Raw genomic sequence first — 23,843 nt, forward strand, 5'->3', positions numbered from 1 at the left:
AGTGCTGCTGCTGGGGTGCCATCTCTTTGTGTTTAATTATCGCTTAAAACAAATTGGATTGAGGGTTATGGTTGCAGGACTGTAATCCTTGCACAGCTGTGTTAAGCGGCATTTTAGGAGATGAATTTGTCATGAATTAGAAAAGTAAGCAATCTTAAGTGCTTTTAAGCCAACCATGCTGCAGCCGAGGACCAATCCTATTTTCTGCAGAGAGCAGGAGGATGACAGGGGAATATTGTGTGTTTTTATTAGTATTAATTATAAAAATGATTATTTACTTTTAAAATTTTAGGACTTTCACTCCTGAATGGAGATGAAAATATTCAGGCATGAAGCTACTGTTTTTTATGCAGAAGACAGTTGATAAAATTGTGTTTGTATTTCTTTAATCTAAATTCTTTGTGATCGGAGCAAGCAGTGCGGTTGCACGCTACCTGCCTGATTTATCAGTGCCTTACAGAAAACCAGAGCCAGCCTTTCCTCTAACCGAAGGGATTTGGGCAGCTTCAGGTGGGCAGTGAGCCTACGAGAAATGTGTTTGCCTGCACTCGGTGTTGCAGAAGTTGACGATGGGTCGGAGCTGGCTGTGCTGATACAGAAGTCACAGCCAGTGCTGTCAGCTGCCAGGAACTTTCCTGTTTCCACGGGGTTATTTCCTGTCTCTGAGGCAGGATTTTGTTTATGAAGATTGCTTCTGATGTACCATTTCTAGCAGCCAGAACCATTTCCCTATACCCCACCTATTTTTGTCCATGCACAGATGTACGTGGTACCCTGCGAGCCTGCCTTTACTCTGGTTCAGTGTTGGAGGGGAATAACTGATACAGCACAGGACTTGGCACCGTTTGAATGCCATGTTGCTGTGTTGGCAGCACGTATACATGATCCCCCCCCCTTGCTGTTTGCTATTAATGACCAACTTCAGCTGTGGTGCCATGAGCAAGCTGCTCCGCAGCCTTGTTGCATCCCGAGCTGCATGCGCGGTTACCGTGCATGCCACAGAGGGAAGCCGAACATCTCAGTACTTTGAGATTTGTGAGCAGGGATCTGGAGCCTGCTCAGCCTCTGCTTGAGGAGTGCTTTCTGTTGTGATTTAAAGGCTGCTCTTGCTCTCTTCCGCAGGCCCTTTCACAGATGTTGTCACTACAAACCTGAAACTCGGCAATCCTACAGACAGAAATGTGTGCTTCAAAGTCAAGACCACAGCACCACGCAGATACTGTGTAAGGCCTAACAGTGGAATTATCGATGCAGGAACATCAATTAATGTTTCTGGTAAGTCATTCAAGTGTCTTTTTTAGTAATTGAAAATAGCCTCATCAAATGAGTTAGTTCTTGGAATGCTTTGCCATCTGAAAGTATTTTGTGGAATGCTTGTAAAAGCAAGAGGTGGTGATTTCATAGGGATGCAGCCATTTCATCTGTCTTTACTTCCCTTATTCCTGGTCTAGCAGTAATGGGCTTGTTTTGACATCTTGTTTTAGGGCAGGGGGAGGGGGACTATATAAATAATTTATGTGGTTCCATAGCAGACTTAGCCAGCCTATCCAAGTCAGTACCGCTGCAGCCCTGCCCTCCCTGTGGGATTATTTTTGTACGGCTAGTTTTTTGCCAGCTTAACTTCCTGAACCAGCTCATTGCAGGGTCAGACAAGTGCTTGGACAGGCACATTGAGGGAAGAATAAAACTGGGTGGACTGCAGCCACCCAGCTTAGACTGATAGGCTTTTGCCAAACTGCCTAATATAACCAAGCAGTAATGCAAACATTTACTTTGCAGCCGTGCTTGTTTTGTGTTCCTTGGAGATGCTGTATGCTTTGGTGCTAGAAATGTCAAGTGACTAAATCTTTGCTGTTTCATAGGAAAAGTTAATGATTTTCTCTAATGAGTCAGTAGCTCTTGGCTTGCCTGAGTTTGGTAATGGAAAAACAAAGGAGTGCGTTACATTGAAAGCATAAAGGACTGATAAGCTTAATAATCTAAAGAACTTCGTCAAAGCATTTAATTGTGTCAGGCTGCAGAAATTAAGTCTGACTTCTGAGTTAAGAAAATGATATCTGTAAACATGCAGACTTGTTTTACTATTTTTAATAAATTTTAATATTGCATAAGAGAAGCACACAAGGTACTAGCCTATGGGGAGCCCACCCCAACAAAAATTACTTACTGGTAGGTTGTGTGGTTTGCCATTAGTCTTACCAAACTTTCTTAACATGTACTAAGTAATTTTGTGAGCTATAACTACTGCTATGTACTTGGAAAAAAAAAATCAAAATGTAAAAAGCAGGACTTAAGTTACTAATGCATAAAAGGTAAAATATTTGAATGCTTTGTTCTTGGAGACCTTGCTTCAACACAATAAAAACTGATCCCAAAAATACTTCACGTTATAACATTCAGAGACTCTAATGTTGTGAATCTTCTCCTGTACGCCTGCATTTGCAAACTAACTGGTGTTTTGTCTTTGGGGATTCTTACTGTGTCGAATTAAGCGTGCATATGATTGCAGAATTGTACCTTGCTTGCACTCGGTATCTGGAGAATGTCACAGAGTGAGGAGGTAACTAGTGTGCTGTGGTACCTACAGGTGGGACAGGCAAAGCAGTTCTGCTTCAGGAAAAGCCTAGCACGTATGCAGTAAGCTCTGAAATGACTGATATGTAAATGAAAAAGATCTCTAGAGAGGAATCGAAATTCTTTTAAACTACGGACAATTCCCAAGTAAAGCTGTCTGTCATCTATACTAGCTGCAGGCAAGCATATTAAATGCATTGAAATCAATGAAGCGATAAAGAAAATTAGTATGGTTTCTAGCTACAAATTATCTATATGCTATAAAGATGGCAATTCTTTTCATCTTTCAGATGAACTTTCAAAATTAAAAGCCCTTTTCCTTTGCTAGTACTTCATATACTTTTTGAAATGTTGTCTTGAGCTCAACATTGATTCTTTTTCTTAAACTTCTGCTTACAGTGACCCTTTGCTCTGTCTTGAGCGGTACATAGTATAGGCAAGTCTTGTGTGAACTGCAAGACTTATTATGCTACCATCATGCTTACCTCTTACGTGCTTTTCCAATCTTGCTCTTCATAGCAGCCTGCTGGACAGGATATGGATCCAGTCCAAGACTTGACTTAAAGTATCCAATTTTGAGAGATTGCTGTGCTTACTCTAAGTTATGCTTTGCTCTTGCTTACAAAGCTCTGAAAAACTTCCCTTTTTGATAATTTCCTTTGTGGTGATTTATGATTCAGTTTTGCTGATGGCTTTGGTATATTTAATTACAGAAGTCACATTTGTGGTGTACTTCCATGCTGCTCTTGACTTAGTAGTAATAAATAACTATGCTGAATTGCCAGCCCTTCTATTAACATTGCATATTAAAATGCAAGCAGTACATGTTGTTCCTCAGATGGTACGTTAAGTAATTAATATATTAATAGGTAGATATGTTACAGAACTTTCAGGGATTATGCATGTTAATTCTTCATTTCCTAAAATGTTCTAAATAGAAGCTGTCTTCACCTTGTGCTATGGGTGAATTTCTCTTTAGTAGAGTTGTATTCATTGCAGTCTTGCTTCTAGCTTCTATAAACCATGTGTGAGACGTAGTTTTGGTACTGAAGATGGCAGCATCATTGGTTCTGATTACCAAAGGGATTTATTGGATATGAGGAATTGAAAGGGGACTTTCATTAATTTACAAATCAGAATTGTTTTCAGATCCTTGGAAAAGGAGATGTTTCACCTCTGCTTTGGAGTAATACTGCTTAGGAACAGAGGATGATTTTGGATTTAATAAAGAGAAATATAAATAGAAAATGTTTTCTTTGCCTCTGAATCAGTTATTCTTCAGTCATGGGATTCAAGTCTCACATAAGGCATAAAAATAGGACTTGAATTCTTCCGAACCTGTATTTTAGCGGCGTTTTTGCTAGAAATTATTAGAATATAGCTCAGTAATAACTTCCAGACACTTAAGCTAATTGGGGTGTGTGTAGTTTATGCAATGAGAACTGCTGACTGGCGTTAACACAGTGGCGCTGCGTTGGTACTGCACCTTGTGCCTTCAGAAAAATTCAGTGCCAAAGCACAACGGAGTTGAAGCTCTGGAACAATTTGTGTTCCTTAGAATATTACGGACTGACTGCTGCCTTTGGGGCAGCCTCTGTCTCCCTTGCACTGTAGCAACTGGCTGCCTGTTTTCCATACAGTCCCACAGGCGGATCCTATTTTGATATAAGCTCACAAGAAGGTGTTCTGTCCTTAGGCAGGCAGCTATCTGAACGTTATTTCTTGCTAGTATGTTGGCTCACTTAACACACAAAAACGCTAGAAAAGCAAAGCTTTCCTTATTCTAGTGGAGTGTCAGATTTTGGCTGCTTATGCCATAGCACAGCTTTTCCTAAATGCCAGCATTTAAGGCTCTGTCAGCATGCGCTGCTCGCTGCGATGTCAGGTTTGTAGTCCCTGTTTTCACCTGTTATATAATGGCATGTAATTTTAACAGCTGAGTTTATGTAACTGTCGGGAAGTGTGCGTATGTGCTGTCACCCTCTTTGATTGCATTTGGTCTGAAGCACTTGGAGAAGGGGATTTGCACACATTCTGTTTTTTGTTAAACATGCCTTACTTGAACAAAGATATCTGATTTTGCGGCTCCCAAGAGGCTGGAATCTAAATAAAAGGCATGAATAGATTACAAGGGAAAAAGTGAGAAAATACAAGCAGCTGCTGATGAGTCTGCAGCTAGGTGTATAACGGGAGAGATGAAGTACAGATGGTGCCGTGTGCGTGCAGCATCCTGCTGCACAGTGCAGAATGAACATGCTCCCTGGAAACTGGGGGAGGCTGAGGGCATCCTTGGGGGGATTTTTAGTCTTTTGTGAGCTTGCCTGAGTTGGAAAAGGCAATTTGTGTTTTCCTTCAGGACTGTGCTGGTCACAGGGTCTGCCTCTTCCGCTAAGACATCAGCCCCTGCCATTCCCTGCACATCAGCCCCTGCCATTCCCTGCACCCCCCAAGGCTACGTGGTGGTCCCTGAGTCAGGGGCTGATTTTGTCTGCTTGCTTTAGGAGAGTCTATCTTGATCTGCAGGAGTCAACAGTTTTCAGTGTTACTGCAATATTTACAGAAAGAGCTATGCAAACATGGAACAAACAAAGGGATGCAGTGGCTTCTGCCTGTTTGTTGATGCGGGTGTCCTTCGTTCACCTCCGGCACCGTGACCTTGAGGCTCATCCCTGTAGCAGCGTGGGTTGTTTGTGTGAAGGTGAGGCGTGGTAGTTCTGATCTAGCCAGACCATAAAGAATTTAATCCCATGTCGTATAGGAAAACCATTAATAAAGGTAGAAAAGCCACAAATAGACTCACAGACTACTGAGTGGGCTGCTGAAGAGTAAGCAGTGCTGCAGTGGATGGATAGCTTCTGAACTGCACCAGGAGGAAGTGACCAGTGATGTTTCTCGAGAATGATGTTTGGTATTAAGCTTGCTTCATGCTTTTGTAAGCAATTCTGGCACAAAGAGTACACTAAAAACCCTGATGATGACGTAAAGTTGGGAGGCTGAAGATATGCAGCTAGAACTAGGCGTCCTTGAAAGCTTCAGTAAGAGAACCAGGATGAGCCTCATTGCAAAAACTGCAAAATCATGTACTTGGAGAATAAAATACTTCTGCTGTAATTACAAGCTCGTTGAACAAAATGGGAGGGTTATGGGGATGTTGTGACTAATCATAGGGTGACCAAATTGTTAACATAACAACTAACATAACATAACACAACTGTGAGTAGGGCAAATGTAGTATGTACAATCAGTCTTGGTAATGGAAGAGAGAGCATAAATGCTATTGTCCAAGGCACTAATAAAATGTTGTGTTTGTATACGTAGAGTAACTGACAGAGAGGAATTTGAGGCAGAGCAGGTGCAGAGAATGAATGGGGAGCCTGACCCAGAGAGGACTGGCAGTCTGGCCTGTTGGTTCACCAGGAGGCCAGGAGCTGCTGTGATTGATGCCTTGGAATGCACTGGAAGTAAAGGGCTCTTCCCCTTCTGTGATATTTAAGCACAAGGGCAGCGCTGGTCCAAGACCACGTAAACAGCCATTAATAAATTGAGATGGAAAGCAGGGGAAGGTTGCTGACGATCTTGAGCAGGGAGACTTTTCTGTTCCTTCTGCTCTTCGAAGGGAGGGGTAGATCCTGGCAGGCTTTTAGAGCAGAGTGTGGCCTTCCATCTTCCTTCCTTGCTTCAAATTTCCTCTGCCCTTGATACTGATATTAGCCTTGCCATTAAACTGCACTGGGGAAAAAGGAGCATTTTAGCTCTGCTTTGCTATCTGTGGATCCTCGTGTAACAAATGAAGGGGTGTAACAGGAGCCTGGGAGCAAACTGGTGGCCGTTATGTGGAAACGTTTCAGGACGGGATGTACGTCAGCTTGGTCCTTTGAATTTTGGAAAAGGCAACTGGGCTAGCAAGTACAACTGATGTTATTTCTTATTCCATTGGTCTCCCAATGGCTTTGCAGGTTTTGCTTGTGATGGGATGCTGTAGGGCCATCAGTGTGGGCAGAGAGATGCATATCCCAGCCACGTCCTGATGGATGCTGGTACCAGCGTACTTGAACCTCGTGTTAGTCATTTTGTTGGGTCACTGGCTTCTGATGACAGCTGGTCAGAAGCTTCTGACCAGCTAAGAAGGCTGATTTTATAAGGTATTTTGTAGGAATGTGCCCTTTTCAGGTAGTTCTCGTGCAAGGTATGGAATTTCCAGGCAAAGCAAAGGAGCTGCACTCACCGTAGCCACTTCTCTGGCAATTAGGGCAGATCCATGGAAGCACCCTTTCACAGAAACCCCCAATAGTACGTGAATAAATGTTGAATGCTTTGGTTGCCTTTTGAACAAAGTAAGTATTTTTGAGCTTCCCATCTGGCTTACAAGACATTTGTTGAATAATTTGTGTCGATGTGGCTTTCGTGTATTGATCTAAAAATAAAGTGCTAACAACGTTTATACTGCCGAGCCTTCTCGAGCTGCTTGCTGTTAGGATTCGGTGAATGGAATTCAGAGCAGCACTCGTTTGGCGTTGAAGTACGGCTTCAGCACTACCACTGGGGAAATAATGATTTTCAAATGAGCTTATAGTTGCACTCTGCAAAGCAAACTGTTAAAACTGCAGGTCTGGATGAGTTCCAGAAACAGCGGATAGCTCTGACAACCCAGTTGGCTCTTCAACATTGTGTAGACTTGAAACAACAGCTAGGTGGCTACAAAAGGGACGAGAAATTATTTTGCTGATTTTCAGTGATGTGTCATGCAATGTTGAAATAACCGTGCTTTCACAGTTCAATCGCTTCTGTTTGGAAAAGGAGTTATAAATGCAGCCTGTTAATAACACAAATATTTATTTTGGACTAGTATTTGATTACTGCAAGGCAAGTCAAAAATGTATAATAATGTTCACAGCATATTTGAGACAACTGGCTGTCTTGCTTTTCCTGCAGCTTTAAAAGTCATTTGGTTGTTGATGGCCACAGACTGTGTGCATAATAAAGATGGCACAAGTGTAGCATATTTTGCTTATTGAAAGGGGCAGATTGGTTTGTTTTTTCTTCATTTGTAATAAATGGGATCTCTGGATATCACTTGTATACTATAAATCCCTGCAATTAGCACATGAATTTCAGCACATGTTAATGGCACTACTGCTTGAAAGCAATCCCAATTCTCGAACTGTTCACTGTGATTGAATTGAGGGCCTGAAGTAGCCTATGGGTCATAAAATGTGAATTTTTAATCCTTACACCATTTCTTTTAATGTTAGCAGTAATTGCAGTTCACGAAAGGTCATTTTAAATATCTTTTTTTTTGAGGGTATGCAGCTTTTTGCAATATCTAATAACAAGTTTGTATAAAATACTTATTTTTTACATTTTGTGCTGTCTGATCTCAAAGCAAGTCCTGTGTTTTTTTAATATCAGTGTTAAATATCCAGGTGTCATTTGCAAAATGTAGAGGTTCTAAGTGACCACTGTGATTGAAAGAGAAGCCATGAAAGTTCCCAATATGTTAAAATAAATAAAAATAAAAAAATAAACTAAGGCACTCATCCCCTTCCCATACCATTCCTTCCCTCCCCCCTGCCCAACATTTCCTTTTTTTTTGCCCCCTGAACATAGTTCTTCTCATTTAGCCATAAACTTTTCTCTATATTTTTAACAAGCTTTCAGCAACTTATCTTGGAAGGGAAGTAGCTGTACTTGATAAATATCATGAGATTTTTCTGCTTTGTAGAGGAGATTTGCATTCTGAATCCTCAAGGTTTAAAATCCTTGTCTTTGCCTGCCTCTGCAGCCTTTCTCCTGAACCATCCACAACACCGTGTGCAACTAATCAGAATGCCAGCTTGTTACTTCGGCCCCAGGGATGGAGGGAAAACACATGATGCTTTCTTTGAGAAATTTTTCCCTCTGTCCCAGAAGATATGTAAATTATCCTGTTCACTCTAAATTGCTACTACTATATTGCCATAGTCGTGGACAGAATATTGTATTGTGATCAGCATTTCCAAAATTCTCAAGACAAAAATTTGTGCAGACTGAAGAAGTTAGTTTCTATTACCTTTTTTTATTTATTTTTTTTTTGAATGAAGTTCCTGATCTCAGCTGTTACTTCGGTCAGAGAGAGTTAACACTTGAAGTCATTTTAATGTCTTTATTTCTCAAATCTGTTAACTATATCATCAGTGCATGACTATGCATTCAAGCAATGTTAACATAATGTGTGTTTTTTTTTTTCTTGCAGTGATGCTACAGCCTTTTGACTATGACCCTAATGAGAAAAGTAAACACAAGTTTATGGTTCAGTCTATGTTTGCTCCAGCTGATACTTCAGATATGGAAGCAGTAGTAAGTATAGAAGTCAATTTTAATTAATTTCATTCTGTTTCTATATTTTTTAAGACATTTTACCGCATTGCTTAAAGCCTGTTGCAGACAACACTGGAATGTTCCTTGAAAGCATGACTAGATTTCCATCTCTGGGCATGGTGAGGTTTTGTGTATTTGTCTGAAGCCTCAGGATTCTTGTGTCAGCACTGTGTCTTTCAGCACAGCACAACAGTCTGTGGTTGCTTTCTTAAGAGGTTCCTGTCAGCAATGGGATACCAAGCCATGAAACATGCTAAGTAGTTGTAAATTTTTTTTTTATATAAAAATGATTTTTTTTAAAAAAGGCAAACTTGGGCTACATATTCTAAGGATCAGTTCTGTGGCATCTCCTGTATTTTATGCCTTTGTACGCTGTCTCGAGTCTTCCTTTAAGCAGCTCCTTTTCACAGTAGGAACTGGGAGGATGGTTTACAAATACTGTTTTTTTTCTTTATCCTTACTGTTGTGGCTTAAATGAACTGCCCTTATAGATCTTGTTCTATGGATTACAAATGAGAGTAACAGAAGCATATAAGTTCTGAAGTAAAGAAGGACAAAAATATGTAGAAATAAGATGGCTATGTTAAGGTGACCAAGAAAGAAAAAAGCAGTATGTCTGCTGGTGGTTTTCCTATAGCAATGAGATATTTGCTACTTCAAGGAAGCTTTCTCTGGTTTAGCTTTTGTTAGTTTGACAGAACATGTAGTAATTGTTGAAGAAACAATAAATTAGAAAAAAATGTCCTTTATTCTCTAACGTATACAGCTCTGTGTATGTTTGAATGTATATGTCTAACTTTTAAAAAAAAAAAACTCAGAATGCATATCTTTTTTTTTTTTTTACGGTAGTCTTTACAATACATGTCTTCTGAACAGCTCTTTAAAGCTGAGGCACTTTGTAGAGTTAAGAATTTCCCTTTTAGAAGGAGATTTATGGAACTGTATTTGTTTAATGACCTTAAAATAAGATCCAGTGGGAGAAAAAGCAATAGTAATGAAATGTCTGCATCACTAGAAGAATAATCCCGTCTGCATTTCTTTCTAACTCTACATGGTATAAAGTAACTCATTAAATTAAAATGTTATTCTGCTAGCAAAGAATATTTTTAAGGATCTAGATGGTCCTTTCAGTTTTCCAGAGCTCCTCACACCAATACCATTTCTTTTCCTGTAACATTTGGTCACTTCTCAGTTTTGTTACCACTCTCCAAGTATCTTCCTATTTTGGATAAACAGGTGAGACAAATTACTAGAATACTATAAAGCTTTCAACACGTCCCCAGCAGCCAACAAGCTCAAAATAGGATTCTGACTTCACCCACAGAAGAGCTGAAGTACTATTCAGCTATTTAGGATGGGTCAAATTCTTCTTCAGGTTGCACAGGGGTAAGCCATAATTTGACACCTACTTGAGATGTGCTGAGCCATACCGTGCTTGGCCCAGAAGTATGGGCAAAGTGAGGAGAAGCATGAGCACCCCAGGACATAAAATGTGGACACTTCTCACTGTTTACCACTACTATTATCACTGCTACAAACCAATCTTTTCAGTTCAGGGTTATGGCTGATATTGAGCATAGATTTATAACTGTTAATCCCTATTAAAAATATTGGAAGGAAATTATATTATGGTAGACTCTTTTAATTGAAGAGCAAAGAAGGATGAGAGGGAGAGTTACCCATTTTGATTTGTAGTACATTTGTTATTGTTTAGGCATTGATGCTGAAACATAAGCAGGTGCAAAATATCATTCTCTTCCTTTAAATATACCCCTCCTGTCTTTTTTTATTTTTTATTTTTTTTTTTAAATCAGGACCATAGCTCCCCCTGTCTATGCTAATTACTCTTACACATTTCCCAGTTCACTCATAAATTACCTGTGAAAGTTTCAGACTATTCAGAATTATTTATTTTAAAATGTCTGGTCTGGTCTTTAACATTACTGCTCAATTATGTACTTGATTTTCATTTTTGGTCCTGTATATGGTTAATGGTAACATGATAAACACCTGTGGAGTTTTTCATGAGATGATGTGATTTGTTTATACAATACGCTACATTTTCCATGTGTCTTATTATACTCTGTTTAATATTAAATTATTACAGTGGAAAGAGGCAAAACCAGAGGAACTCATGGATTCGAAACTTAGGTGTGTGTTTGAGCTACCAGCGGAAAATGATAAGCCTGTGAGTATTTTCAGCTGCATATTGTGTGACTTAACTTAATACCACAGTAAATCATGTAAAATGGCATGTTTATACAGACAGCTATATAAGCAAAAGACAGAACCCTCTGTTTCACCGTCTGGATGGCATCCCTGTTTTAAATGGTTTTATTTTATGTTTTCAAATCCTAGTGATACTTAATATTACTAGCAGCTAACTTGAGCAACATGAATGCAACACAACCATAAGGAAATCTTTGAGTTGATCTTTCTTCATTGAATGAGATCACATAGGATAAAAATATTAAAACAAAACAAAAGCTGATTGATGTTCATTAGTGCTTCCACGTAAGCTCCGAGCTTAATAGCTGTGAACAATACAAATTTGCCTGTCCAGCACTCCCCTTTTGCTTCCTTGATACGACACTGGTTTTTGCAAGTAAGTTGGTATACACCTAGTAAGGAAGATTAAAAAATGCAGTTAGGGGTTACGTTGCAATAAGCAGCTATAATATTGTAGGATCCTTTGTTTGTTAGAGCTATGAACACTGATCAATTTCTGAAGGAAGTGTGTAGTATTAAGCATAGAGCTGGTAATAGGCTGAGTAAACTGAGGAGTGTTTCCTAATACACAGATACTGAAGGCACAAGCACTATATATTGCACTGGGCAGCTTGTGATTACAATTACGCGTTGTTAAAATTGCACTGTTGTGGTCTCACTGTCTTCTCTACCTGCTCCAAAGAGTGAACACCTGCTCTAAAAGTAGGTGCTTCTGTATTGGGCCAGGGTGCTTTCTGCGTTTCCCATTTAGAGGTGTGACAAGAGAGAATTTTTTTTTTCTATAGTGCCTAAAATTTATTAGAGCAAAATAAAGCACAAGTACTAACAAGTTCTTCTGACTTTATAAATAAAAGCTTCATGTTAAAACTTTGGGGGCAGTTTGGGTGGGGAGAGAGCAGTTTGCTCTTGTTAGAGCTGAGCCTGTTGCACCAGAGAGGAACAGAGAGGATCCAAAGCCAGGAGAAGGAGGGGGCTTTGGAGCTTTGCAGCTTCTCTTTCCTAACTTGGGCTAAAAGTTCCTCAATCACCATAGAAAAACAGAAAGGTGGAGAGATGATAGCTATGGGGAGCGAAGAGAGAACTGCAGCAGAGCAGCTGGGTGCTGCCTAGCAATAGACTGGCTCTTGGATAGCTGCTGGTGTTGTGCTTGGAGAGGGAAAGGCGAGGGGAGCACGAGGACTCCATAAGCAGTGTGTGAGCAAATAATTCAAGTTCCTTTTCTTACTGTGGGACATGGTGGGACATATTTCCTTTTTTACAGGACTGAAAACCAGGGGTCATTCTGTGTGCACTTATAGCTGCTGATCTGGTGTTTTCTGTGGAAAAACAGGAAGGGGAAGTGAAGCTTGCAGAAAGAAAAATGTTGCTTATTTCTTTTGATACAGGCACGTTGCAAGTGTGCACAGAAAATTTTACCTGATTCTCCTCCAAAGTATCAGGTTTGTGGTGTGGCGTTAACTAACCAAAAATCACTCTATCCTTTTTTAACAGCATGACATAGAAATAAATAAAATTGTATCCACAACTGCAACAAAGACAGATTCCTCTGTAATGTCTAAATCAATAAGTTCTTCTTTGGATGACTCTGAAGTTAAGAAAGTAATGGAAGAATATAAGAGGCTTCAAGTAGAAGTTCAGAGGTTACGGGAGGAGAATAAACAGTTTAAGGTAAAGAGATTTTTTTTTTCCAGGTTTACCCCTTTTTCGAAATATAGAATTCAAACTGAAAGGCTTGGTTACTTCTTTTTAGCATAATATTTTATTGTTGTCTGTCAATTAAAAGAATGTAGGTTTCTCCCTGTACAATCATAAAAAAGTGTTGAAATCTGTGGTTCCTTCAAAAGGAATATTGCAACTCATGCAGTCAGAAACTGATTGGATAGCAACCCAAAGTAATAAATTCATTCTTTTGTTTTTTCTTTTCCCATCTAATTTCCTGAGTCTGAAATCAGCATTTAGTGTTGGTCCTGTTCTCTCAAACTGATGGGAGCTTGAGGGCAATGTTGTACTAATATTAAGTTTTAAGTAATTGCACCTATAACGTTAGTTGAAATGACCAAAGTAACACAAATGAAAAGGAAATATGCTTCCTGTCATATCCAGCACATCACTGTGAAACCAAACAGAAGGCTTTATCACCATGCTGGGAAAAAAAAAAAAAAAGGCAGTAGTTTCATTTATTATAAATGTCTAGTTTCATAGATAACAGTACCAATAAAAACTTGAAATCTGTGAGTACTGGACATAAGTGAAAGGAACTCTTCTGTCAGCTCTGATGCTGCATGGCTGGCTGGTGCATGAAGAAATTATTTAAACATTTGTAAAACAATTTTGTTTTGCTTATAGAAATAGCATACATGTACAGCTGAGACATACGCTTAGCTTTTCCAGTGTCTCCCAGTACTATGAATTCTAATTGTATTTTTTTTTTACAAGTCAGTCTTGAGTAAATCCTGTATGGGAGCTCACACCTTTGGTAACATCTTAAAACTGTGATCTCTGTTCCCTTTAGTGAAGTGTTAGGAACATCTGTAAAAGGTCAGAAAACAATGTTAAATTACCACCAGCCACCAAATGCTGCCAGTGTCAGACTAGATCTTGCTCAAGATGTTTAAATATTTAAAAAGAAAAGTTAAAATTTAAAGTTTTGCTTTCTAGCAGTAAAATTACCATTTAGTTAAACAATATCTTATTTTTTTTAATTAAAAAAAAAAGTCAGTTGTTCCCATCCAGTTTTGTAGCAGCAATGAGATATCAGGTAGTCTGTGATTTTTATTTTTTTTTTTAATTTTCCTGAAGAAAATGAGCTGCCCCCTTTGAATTCAAAAGTGGAAAACCACTCACATAGACAAAGCGTTTTGAATTCCTCTTACCTGTCAGTTTTTAGGGCTGCAGTAACTTTTATTACAATTTTATTTCTAGAGCGTTTTTTTATGTGTAGACTGGAGGCTTTTGCTTCAATAGCTTATACTTTTTGCACTCTCATAGTGTGTCACATAAAAAAGCTTAACACTATTGCTTCAGCTGTATACCAGTTAGGTCACAAAGCCTTGCTTTTTACCAGCTCCTAAAGTGATGTGTGTGTGGAATGGAGCGCGCTAACACCCAGCTGTGCTGCACAACACTTTAGATCAAGAAGTGTAGGGCATTGTCTCCACTTGAAATGATAGTATCTGGTGTTGTGATGTTACTAAGTGTTGTACCATGCATCTTTCAGTGTTGTACCATGCATCTTTCAATCAAGAAAGCTGTCAAATTCATGTCAAAAGAGCATCCTAATAGTTAACATTAGTTCTGTGACAAAACTTCAGTATTACTATGGTGGAGGAAATAGTTTTAAAGTGCTGGCAAAAATTTGCTTGTGAAATCTCACTAGGGCAACGATGAATATAATTCCCTTAAAGCTACGTATTTTTCACAACCTGTCTTAGTGAGTTATATTTTAAAACATTTTCCCCAACAGCATTATACTCGGTTTTACAGAGCAAGACGAGCGTCTTCATGCCATTCCCTTCATCATTGCTCTTAATGCTCTGGACCTGTCTCCAGACTTCAGACAAGTGTTCTTGCAGGCTTCCTCATTGCTTCCTCTATTACCTTAGCCTTACTTAGGGCTTATTTATTGCCTTTCATAGGAGAAAACTTGAAGAGAATGTATTTTTTTTTCTCTGCCAGCAAAGCAGACAGAGATCTCCTCTCCTTAGGGTTATCTAGTGCATGGAACTCTAAATAAGCTGTAAATTAGTGCTCCCCTATTTTATTATTCACACCTAAAATAAATACAATGTGAATAATTAAAACTTTTTTTTCCAGTAGAAGTAAGCAATTTATCTTCCTGCAGGAAGAAGATGGACTTCGGATGAGGAAGGCACCCCAGACAAACAACCCAATATCTGCTTCTGCAGCTGCTGTCAAGGATGAAGGGTTCAGCTCCAGAATACTCGCTTTGGTGGTTTTGTTCTTTGTCTTTGGTGTAATTATAGGAAAAATAGCCTTGTAGAGGCAGCATGCTGGAAATTGTAAATTGATTTGATGGTTCTGCCATATCATTGGATTAAATTTATTCATAACAATGTTTAAAAAAAATTAATGTATGACATCTCACAGGTCTTGCCTTTAAATTACCCCTGCACAAATATTATGTAACATAATCTAGAAAGTTTAAAATGTACAATGAATGAGTGAATGAAAGAGAATAATCTTCAGTGATGAAGGCAGGAAGAAAATCATGATTTAACACTACAATGGAATATTGTATATGTCATTTTAAACATTCTTAGACCCTGGTACATGTTGCTGAATTACCTCTTTTTAAAAAAAGGGAGAAAAAAAAGGAAAATAGAAAAAACTATTCCTCCACTGCTGGAGCTGGCCCTATTGGATGTTTGGAGCTGGGTTAGGCAGGAGGTGTTGATAACTTCTGTAAAATACGTTAATCCACCATTCTGCTCATAAATTTAACAGTTTCTGTCAGTGTCTTCAACTCTGTGCAAGTTACCAATTTCTTGGCACTTAAATGAATAGTGAGAAGCTGAGAAGAATTGTATGTGGCAATGCTGAATGTGCTAGGCATCATTAAGAGGCGTATATTGACTGGTATGACGCTCGTTTGGAATAAAGGTCAATGCCTTGTTCTCATGAAGGGACCAAGCTACATTGCTGTTGGTTCATTTAGTTGAATTAAAATGTTATTCAGAGATGTTTAATGCATATTTAACTTATTTAATGTATTTCATCTCATGTTTCCTTACTGTCACAAAATTGACTAATACTATATGGTATGAAAAGACACCTGTTCTAAAGCCAGTGACTAGAGCTAAAAAACTGCTGCTGTAGTGATGCGAGATTCTTCTGCCTCCTGGTGTTTTGGGCACTACACGTAAATTGTTGGGAGTTTTGATCATCCAAGCATTGGAGAAACAGTGGTCAGGAAACTGTTTTTGTATGTAAATAAGTCTATCTAGGGGAAAAAATATTAGTAGTAAACTAGTCCTATGCCGTAAAAAGACCAATCCTGTTTGATGATGTAGCATCTAAAAAAAAAAAAAAAAAAAAAAAAGAAAAGAAAAAAGGAATTAAATAAAGCCCCCAAATTAATGTTTCTTTTGTTACTTTTGTCATGTTCTCAGTTTCGGGGGGGAACAATGTTCTCTGTCAACTGAAGTTTGTTTATGGCATAAGGAAACTAGCAGCCATGTTTCAGGAATTTATTTTTTTTTTCCAGCCTAATTTTAAAATCGGTCTGAACAGCCCCATCCTGAGCATGCTTTACTGATTTACCGTGAAATGTGTTCGCAGTAACTGTGCTGACTGCTGAGGTACTGCATAACTCCTCGTTTGTCAGCTTAGTTGGATTCAGTAGTCAAGACACTTGATAGCGTATTGAAAGTGAAGCTAAGGTAATTTTGTTTCTAAGCATACTTGTATTACAAAAAACATAAACTCTGTGTTGGACTTCAATAGTTGAAATAGGTTTTGAGCAAGTGAATTCTTGTGTAATCCTAGATGCTAGGTTCAGAAACTGTTGCTGACAAAATTTTTGTAACACCCTTCAGGATTATGATACATCTGTAAGAAATGGCTTCCTCCATTCCTGCGTTATTCCTGTGTTTCCTTGAGAAAGGTGTTTGGGTGGCAGGCTGTCTACTACACTCTTCCTACATCATTGACCTTTATATTTGTTTCTCAACAGTTTCTTGTTTTGCAAGTGCAAATAAGTGAAATTTTATCTGAGCTTTAATAAGAAAATGGACTCGGGGAGGGAATGCTAGCTGGTGTGTTCAGCTCAGGAACACAACTCTGGAAGTACCTTTAGGAGACCCAACAGAAACAAGAGGTCTGTCTTTATTCCTTTAAAGTGTTAGTGCCTTCTTGTCCGCTCGGGATGAAAGGGGCGAAGCAATTAAGGTGTGCCTGCAAAGGCCAGGGAAGTGGGAGATGAGCTGGAAAGAACGAAGCCGCAAGTTCAGTGTGACAAATTGGGCAGAACCGATCAAGAAAAAGATGCTTTCTGGGCTATAGAAGCTAATGAAAACTTTCCCAGGAAACATGGTAAAAGAACCCTTTCAGACAGAAAAGTGATGTAAGTGGTGCAAAATTAGTTTTCGTGGTTTTGAAGAATGTATTTGAGAAAATGTGCGCTGAAGGGAGACTGGACTACCCAGTACTTTTAAAGGGGCTGTAAGCATATTTACCTAGCTAAGAATGTTATCAAAACAGGTAAATTCCTAATTTGCTTTTATTTTTTATTATTTATTTTTTTTTTAAGAAAAGGTATAAACTTGTTTTGGAGTCCTTTGTTCTGCTGAAAAACACCCTCAAAAAAGTGTTTAAAAGAAATTTGCTGTCTTTGCAGGGCAGAGGGATCGAAGCGTTAAACTGGTCCCTTGTGAGTGTATCTAATAACGCGCCAGGCAAATTTTACACACAGTTAGCTGCTGAAGTTGGTTTGGCATGGGCAGCTCCCAGATGAAGTGGAAAGTCAGCAGAATGTCTGTCCTCCTTCCAGTGTTCAATAGTCACACTTCTCAGTGATCTGTGACAATTTGGAGCTTCAAGTCATTTGTGAGCAAAGCTGTTTCTGTTTGCGCTCCAGGATTGCAAAGAAGTCCAGCAAAAAGAATGCTCTCATGCTCTGCTTGGTGCCTTACAAAGGCACAGAGACCAACACACGAGGGACATTAGGTAGGTAAGGATCTGTTGATAACAACCGTAGTCTGCAATAGGAGCAGGCTCCCATTATCAGTCCAAAACATAAATTTAACTTTTTATATTTTGGAATTCTAAAAAAAAAAAGTTTGAGGTCTTTTCCTAGCCATTTTTGACAACAGCCTAAGCAGGCAGTAGCTCTGAATTGTATTGATAGTGCTTTGCTTTTGCTGGGCTTAAAATAAAATGACTGTTCGGTGGAGTCCGTATTGCCTGTCTGTTTGACCAGGCCCTTCGTTCATATGCAACAGAAATAAAACTAAAAATATTTTTTCTTGCGAAGGCTCATAAAAAGCCAGCTTGTGGATATATTGCAAAAATAATTTCTATATTGGATGGATGTTCTAAAGCCACTTTGTTCTCTTACAAACCATCCTTTATTTGATGACATCAGAAATGCTTTCCTGAAGTATTCATAGAAAATGAATTCTTCTGGAGGGCGTTGTAGATCTCAGGAAGTTATGCATGACACACAGCTTATAAATAGGATTATTGTCTGGTGTCTTTGCACAACACCAGATATTGGAAAAATGATAGGAGAAACCAAGTTATTACTTCTAATCTAGTTGTTGTCCGTACTGTTCTTTTAGGTTTACTGTTAATTTTCGAGAAGCCGGTAGAAGTTGCTTGGGTCTCTGCTTTGTGGAGCTTCACACTCCTGACCGCACTCTTTGGGTCCACAGCACAAACAGATGGCTAAAAGGGCTTGAAGTCTAGTACTGAGAAATGATTGAAAAAATAACTGTGAAAATAGTTAAAATCACATCTTAAAGTAAATGTTCTGTGCATGAATGATCACAATTATTGCTCTGCATTAGCAGTCGCTGAGTGTGAATGCACAGCTATGGCAATGCATATGCAGGCTGGGCCCCCGGTTTCAAGCTGTTGTTAAATAGCCCTAGGGATCACAGAGAAAGTTAATACCGTGGATGTCATGTCGAGAGGGATTGATGTACCATAATGTAATTTTCTAAAAATACAGGATTGTAATAGCTTGGTAATGGTATTCCATGTTAACTTTTTACCAAAATGCTGGTAATGGGATAAAGTTGGAAACTCGCTTCACAAATTGCTAGAATTTCTTCTCACCAATAAATTATTAAGGGTGTCTAGTTGCTGCACATGTACGCTTGCAATTCTTATTATAATCTTGATTTAGCAGTCAGCACATTTACATAGTGGTGGGCACACAAAAAATGGATTTTTAGTGTCTGAAGATACTTGATATTGCTGTCACCTAATGCAAGAGAACTCTTTTTTAGCAAAAGGGTTTCATTTTCATATCCTAATTGGAACATCCCCTTAATTGTTGGGCACAATAGCAACCTAACTGTGGAATTCATAAGTTCTCAAACTATTCTTATTTTGCTTTACATAATGTCCTGAAACATCATATCCCACATTCTGTTTGCTTTATAAAGCAACTAAGAAAAAACAACCAAAAAGGCCTCTGTTTGAAATTTAAGAATGCATAAAACAAGTCTTCTGAACCTCGTGTTTGTTGTGGCTGTGCTACAGCTGCAGTAGTACTCAGCAGCACTAAAGCAGCTTGGGGTTAGAGCTGCTTCCTAATTCTGTCTGAAAATGGGTTAGCATCCATTACTTAGATGCTCAAGTGAGCAAGTTGAGAAAGGACAGGTGGTGAGTGAATTGCAGTGTACATATTTGAGATTTTTTTGATTCAGAAACTCATAAAAAAAAAAAGTAATCTGTATAGGAGTGAGATCAGTTCAATACCATATGTGGAAGTTAGTTTTCCCTATAATCGGATACATATCTACAAATTTAATTTACTGTTCAGAAAATATAAGTATAAATCAATGTGTAGGCATTTTAGAAAGAAAAGCATCTACTGGGCAGGGGTGCTTTGCTTGCTTGTATAGAGTGAAACCTAGCTGTTCTGTAGATTGACTTGATTAAAAGATGACGATGGGCTACAATGCCAGTATAAATCATCTGTTGCAGTTAGATAAATAGAGGGATTTATTGTTAAAGCAGGGCAATGCAGATCCTTTGAACATGTCCAGCTAAGATTTCTTTATACTATGCTGACAGCTTCATGTATACTGAATCACTTTGTCTAATGGGTGTCAGTGCTAAAGTGACACTGTGCATTGTACTGCTGCCTTTTGTTTTCATTAGCTTCAGAGAACAAAGTAATTGTGTATTTCCACTACTCAAATCTGCTAAACTATAAAATATGTCTGTTTTATTAATGGGTTGATTTTTCTTTTACTGGATAAATGTAGGTTGTTTTTTAAAATAACACAAGTAAGAGCTGGCCAGAAGTCCCTAATAAGTGTGCATTTGCACTTCCAAACTGAGTGGATGCCTGTTGTTAACTCCTCCATTTCCCATGGCTTCATTTCCTTTTACAGAGCTGCTTTCGCATTTTTACTTTGAAGAGTAAAAGTTTGAATGGTGTTACTACATTTCCATGTAGATGTTTTGCCTCCCTGTCCAGGCCTAAGTCTGTCCTGAAGCATTTGCATGAGTGAAGACCACAAAAAGGAGCTCTCTAGTCTATGAGTACAGAAACAAGGCTGCTTTTCCTTGAAGCAAACTTGAACTTTGGATCTTTTCTCGTATGATCTGTCATTGGAGAATGGCCTTTTCCAGATGGCAAAACAAAAGAAGTTAAGAAAACAAATGAATTAAGAAGAATTAATTGAAGCTGCATATTACAAGTTGACATTATACATCTGGCATTTCTGTTTATGTTTCTACATCGGTACATTTCATTCTTATTTAATAAGTTCCTAATTTTGTGATTTTTTTTTCAAGCTTTTGAAGTGCCTATGAAGAACTGAAGAACAGCCTGCAGTAAAGCATTGTCCCCAGTTTAGCTGTACTTCATTTTTTTAATCAAATCTTTTTCTTCAGTGGAGAAACTCACAAGACCAGAAGAGCCTCCTGAGCTCCCTCCTGTTTGAGTTGGCAGAATTCCCACACGTAATTATCCACACACAACTACTTTTAAAAGAACTTTATTAAGCCTGTACAAAGTCAAGCACTCAGAAGTTAGGAAATGGCAAAACCAAGTGTGCATGTGCACTGTTAGTCTGCTCGGTGTGAGTACCTCACAGTATCTGATCAAGCCTTCAGCATCCACTCAAAACGCGAGCTTAGGTGGACCAGAAGGTGTCTAAAGCTGCCCAGCATCATGTGCCTGACCCTGCATAACATTAAGTTCTCTTAAAACACATGTAATTGGAGTTTTGAAAGGTCGCCTTAAAAAATGGTGTTACAGCATTACGGATAACCCACATGTATGTCAGGATCGGCTCCTTTGCACCCTGTGCACAGACACCCATTCTCAACCCAAGCATCTGATCTAGCGGTGAGTAACGGCCCGAGCTGAAGCAGCAGCTCCTGGGCACACGTGTCACTGGCAGGCCACACAGAAATATGCCTGGAGCCAGGAATTTTTGCTGCAGTTCTGAGCCCAGAAAAGTGTTCCTGTGACAGCTGCAGCCTCTCCTGCCCAGTTTCTTTTCTGACGTATTCTGCCCGAGCTGTCAGATCAGTCCAGTCCCTAGCCCCTTGGTTCAACCAAGTCATCCTCGTTCCCGCACTGCTCCTTGGCAAAGGCACTGGTGTTCAGCCCAGCCTCTTTCATTGTCCATCTCTTTCTTCCCATGGCTCCTCTTCCAGTCTTGCTCTTCCCTGTGACCTTCCCTGCGTGTCCCAGACTTCTGGCCCACAGCAGCCCTTGGTGGCTGCTTGCAGGCTGCCTGGTGGAGCAGTCCCTGATGCATCTGGCTGCTCCCAGGTGCCGCCTCCTGCCCCGGGTTACAACTCACCCATCTGCTTCCTTTGTGATCAAGGTTGCTCATCCCTCTTCTAATTCTAGGTAGCATAGCACTATGTGTCCTGTCAACCATCTTTCAGGCTCCATCTTTTCTCTGCTGCTTCACTGCAGCACATCTGTTAACAGTCAATAAGAGACTTTTCAGTGCGGATTGTTTATCAAATGGAGCATTAACTCAGTGCTATTGATTTATCCAGAAGCGTTCTAAAACTTCAGTGTGTTTCATTTTAAGAATCATTTGGGAAGTTAAAATGCAAAATACATCCTGGAGCATTTGAAACAGAGGGGACATGAAAGTGGCTAACTGGAAAATCAGGAGAACAGACCCAAGTCTAAGTTTGCCCAGAAAACTGAGCTCGTGCTTTAAATCCTTGTGCCTGCTACAGAAGCAGAAAATCAGAAAGGCAACGTGTCTGAGTAGCTCATGTGCTAAAGAAGGTACGAAAGACTTCCATGTGTAGACCTAGTGTAGGAAGCTAGTCAATGTATTCAGAATGTTTGAAATGTCTTTATTTTCTCTTTTTGGGGGATAGTTAAAAGTGATAAAACTTGAAAAGTATAACATTAGAAGTTGAGGGCGAGATTTTTTTAAGACGTGCCCGTTGTTGTTTTTCAGCTGGTACCAACCTGCCAGTGCATCTGTGTGAGCTTGGTTTTTCTTCATAAGGTACAGTAAGAAGGCAGATACGGATTTTACAGCTGAATAGAATCCAGTGGTCAGGACTAATGTTTGTTGTTTATGTCCTAGATTCTAATACAGCTTTAGACATGGCAGTGTTTGGCTTTGTCTTGGTTAAAGATAAAGGAATCACAGAAGCTGGTGGTTTCTGTGGAACCCTGACTGCATTCTGCTGGGCATGTGGCCATGCAAACTGCTAGTGGATGCAAGTGCTGCTTCAAAAGGGTGCCATAGCTTAGCAAATTTCACATCAGATGTGGTAGTGAAGAAGAAATTAAATGGAAAACTGAAATAGGATTGGCCATTTGCTAAGAGAAAGGTAGTAAATGGCCAAAAACTCAACAATTTTGCAATCGAGAATGGCTAAAAGCCCGTCTTTATTCAGTGATGAAAAGAAGGGGAAAATTAGATGTAAAAATAAAATAAAGAGAAACAGTAATCAACACGAAATGAGTTATGAAGTGTAGAAAATCAGTAAGAAAAGCAATAGCCAAAGGAAAAGAGTGAGCCAGAGTGCTTGGAGGGGGTGGTAAGAGCTGAAGTACAGGGGGAATCTTTGCAGTAGGATGAGGACCATTACTAGATGCAGGTGGTGAAACTGCTGGTGATGAGGTAAGAGAACTGAATTCATTCATTAGCAATGCTTAATAAAAATATAAAAATAAATTAAATTCATTAGGTCTAGAAAACCTGCATCAATACTTCCACAGGAGGTGTCTGAGGCCATCTCTTACATGTCAACGAGAGGAGAGGCAAGCAGGACAGGATGAGCTGGGTACGGTGCCTGGTTAGCCTGACAGCCCAAGGAAGGGATGGGAAAGGAGGCGAATGTTAGTGAAGGAGCATAATCTAAGGCAGTCATTTCAGTCTATCTTTGTTTTTCAGTTTTCTTTGGGATTAAAGTCAATTGCAATATCTGCACCCCTACAAAGCCTGATGTGTTGTGATAATCACACATTTCAGAAGTGGTCTTTTAAAGAGAACCGTAATGAAATGGGGATGCTCACAGAAGGCTCCTGCTGGGATCTGATACAATTCAGTGCTTCCATATCGCTGGTGAAAATACACACAGAATCTCTACTGAGAAAATGGTAACGTGACAAAAATACCCATACCCAGAACCAGAGTGAGTAAGAGCTCCACATGTGCTCCCAGTGCAGTCCCAGGGTGAAAGACTACTGACTAAGGACGTGTTCTTGTTTTGAATTATAGTTAGCAGTGGGTGATTGTACTTCTGTATGTCTCAGCTGTGAGAGCTGGGGATTTTGGATGCAATTTGGGTATTTACATTTTAAGAGAGAAGCTGCATAATTGGACTGGGTACAAAAAGAGATTCAAAAATTACTAGTGGAGTGTGAAAATGCCTTAGAGAGAGAGAGAACTCGGTTGGCTGAGTTTATCTACCAAAATTGAGAATGTCTTGATTACAGTGCACAAGTACCTTCACGCGGAGAAAATACTGAACACTGCAGCTCTCTTTGATCT

At 39.4% G+C, this 23,843-nt stretch overlaps 1 protein-coding gene across 2 annotated transcripts in view; it reads left to right on the forward strand.

Annotated features, from left to right (window-relative positions):
• Positions 1-22,781, forward strand: part of VAPB (VAMP associated protein B and C) — a 37,197-nt gene extending 14,416 nt beyond the window's left edge. Inside the window, exons 2-6 of one of the 2 annotated variants that reach the window (XM_068700430.1) lie at positions 1,123-1,275; positions 8,807-8,910; positions 11,039-11,119; positions 12,546-12,599; positions 15,002-22,781. In XM_068700430.1, the coding sequence (XP_068556531.1) occupies positions 1,123-1,275; positions 8,807-8,910; positions 11,039-11,119; positions 12,546-12,599; positions 15,002-15,160 (551 nt within the window). In that variant the 3' untranslated portion in view covers positions 15,161-22,781. Of the gene's footprint in view, positions 1-1,122; positions 1,276-8,806; positions 8,911-11,038; positions 11,120-12,545; positions 12,600-12,651; positions 12,829-15,001 lie in introns of both variants that reach the window. The other variant, XM_068700429.1, reaches the window with a different exon arrangement.
• Positions 22,782-23,843: the final 1,062 nt, after the last annotated feature.

The sequence above is a fragment of the Anas acuta genome, chromosome 16 (assembly GCF_963932015.1).
Source record: "Anas acuta chromosome 16, bAnaAcu1.1, whole genome shotgun sequence".
Taxonomy (NCBI): Eukaryota; Metazoa; Chordata; class Aves; order Anseriformes; family Anatidae; genus Anas; species Anas acuta.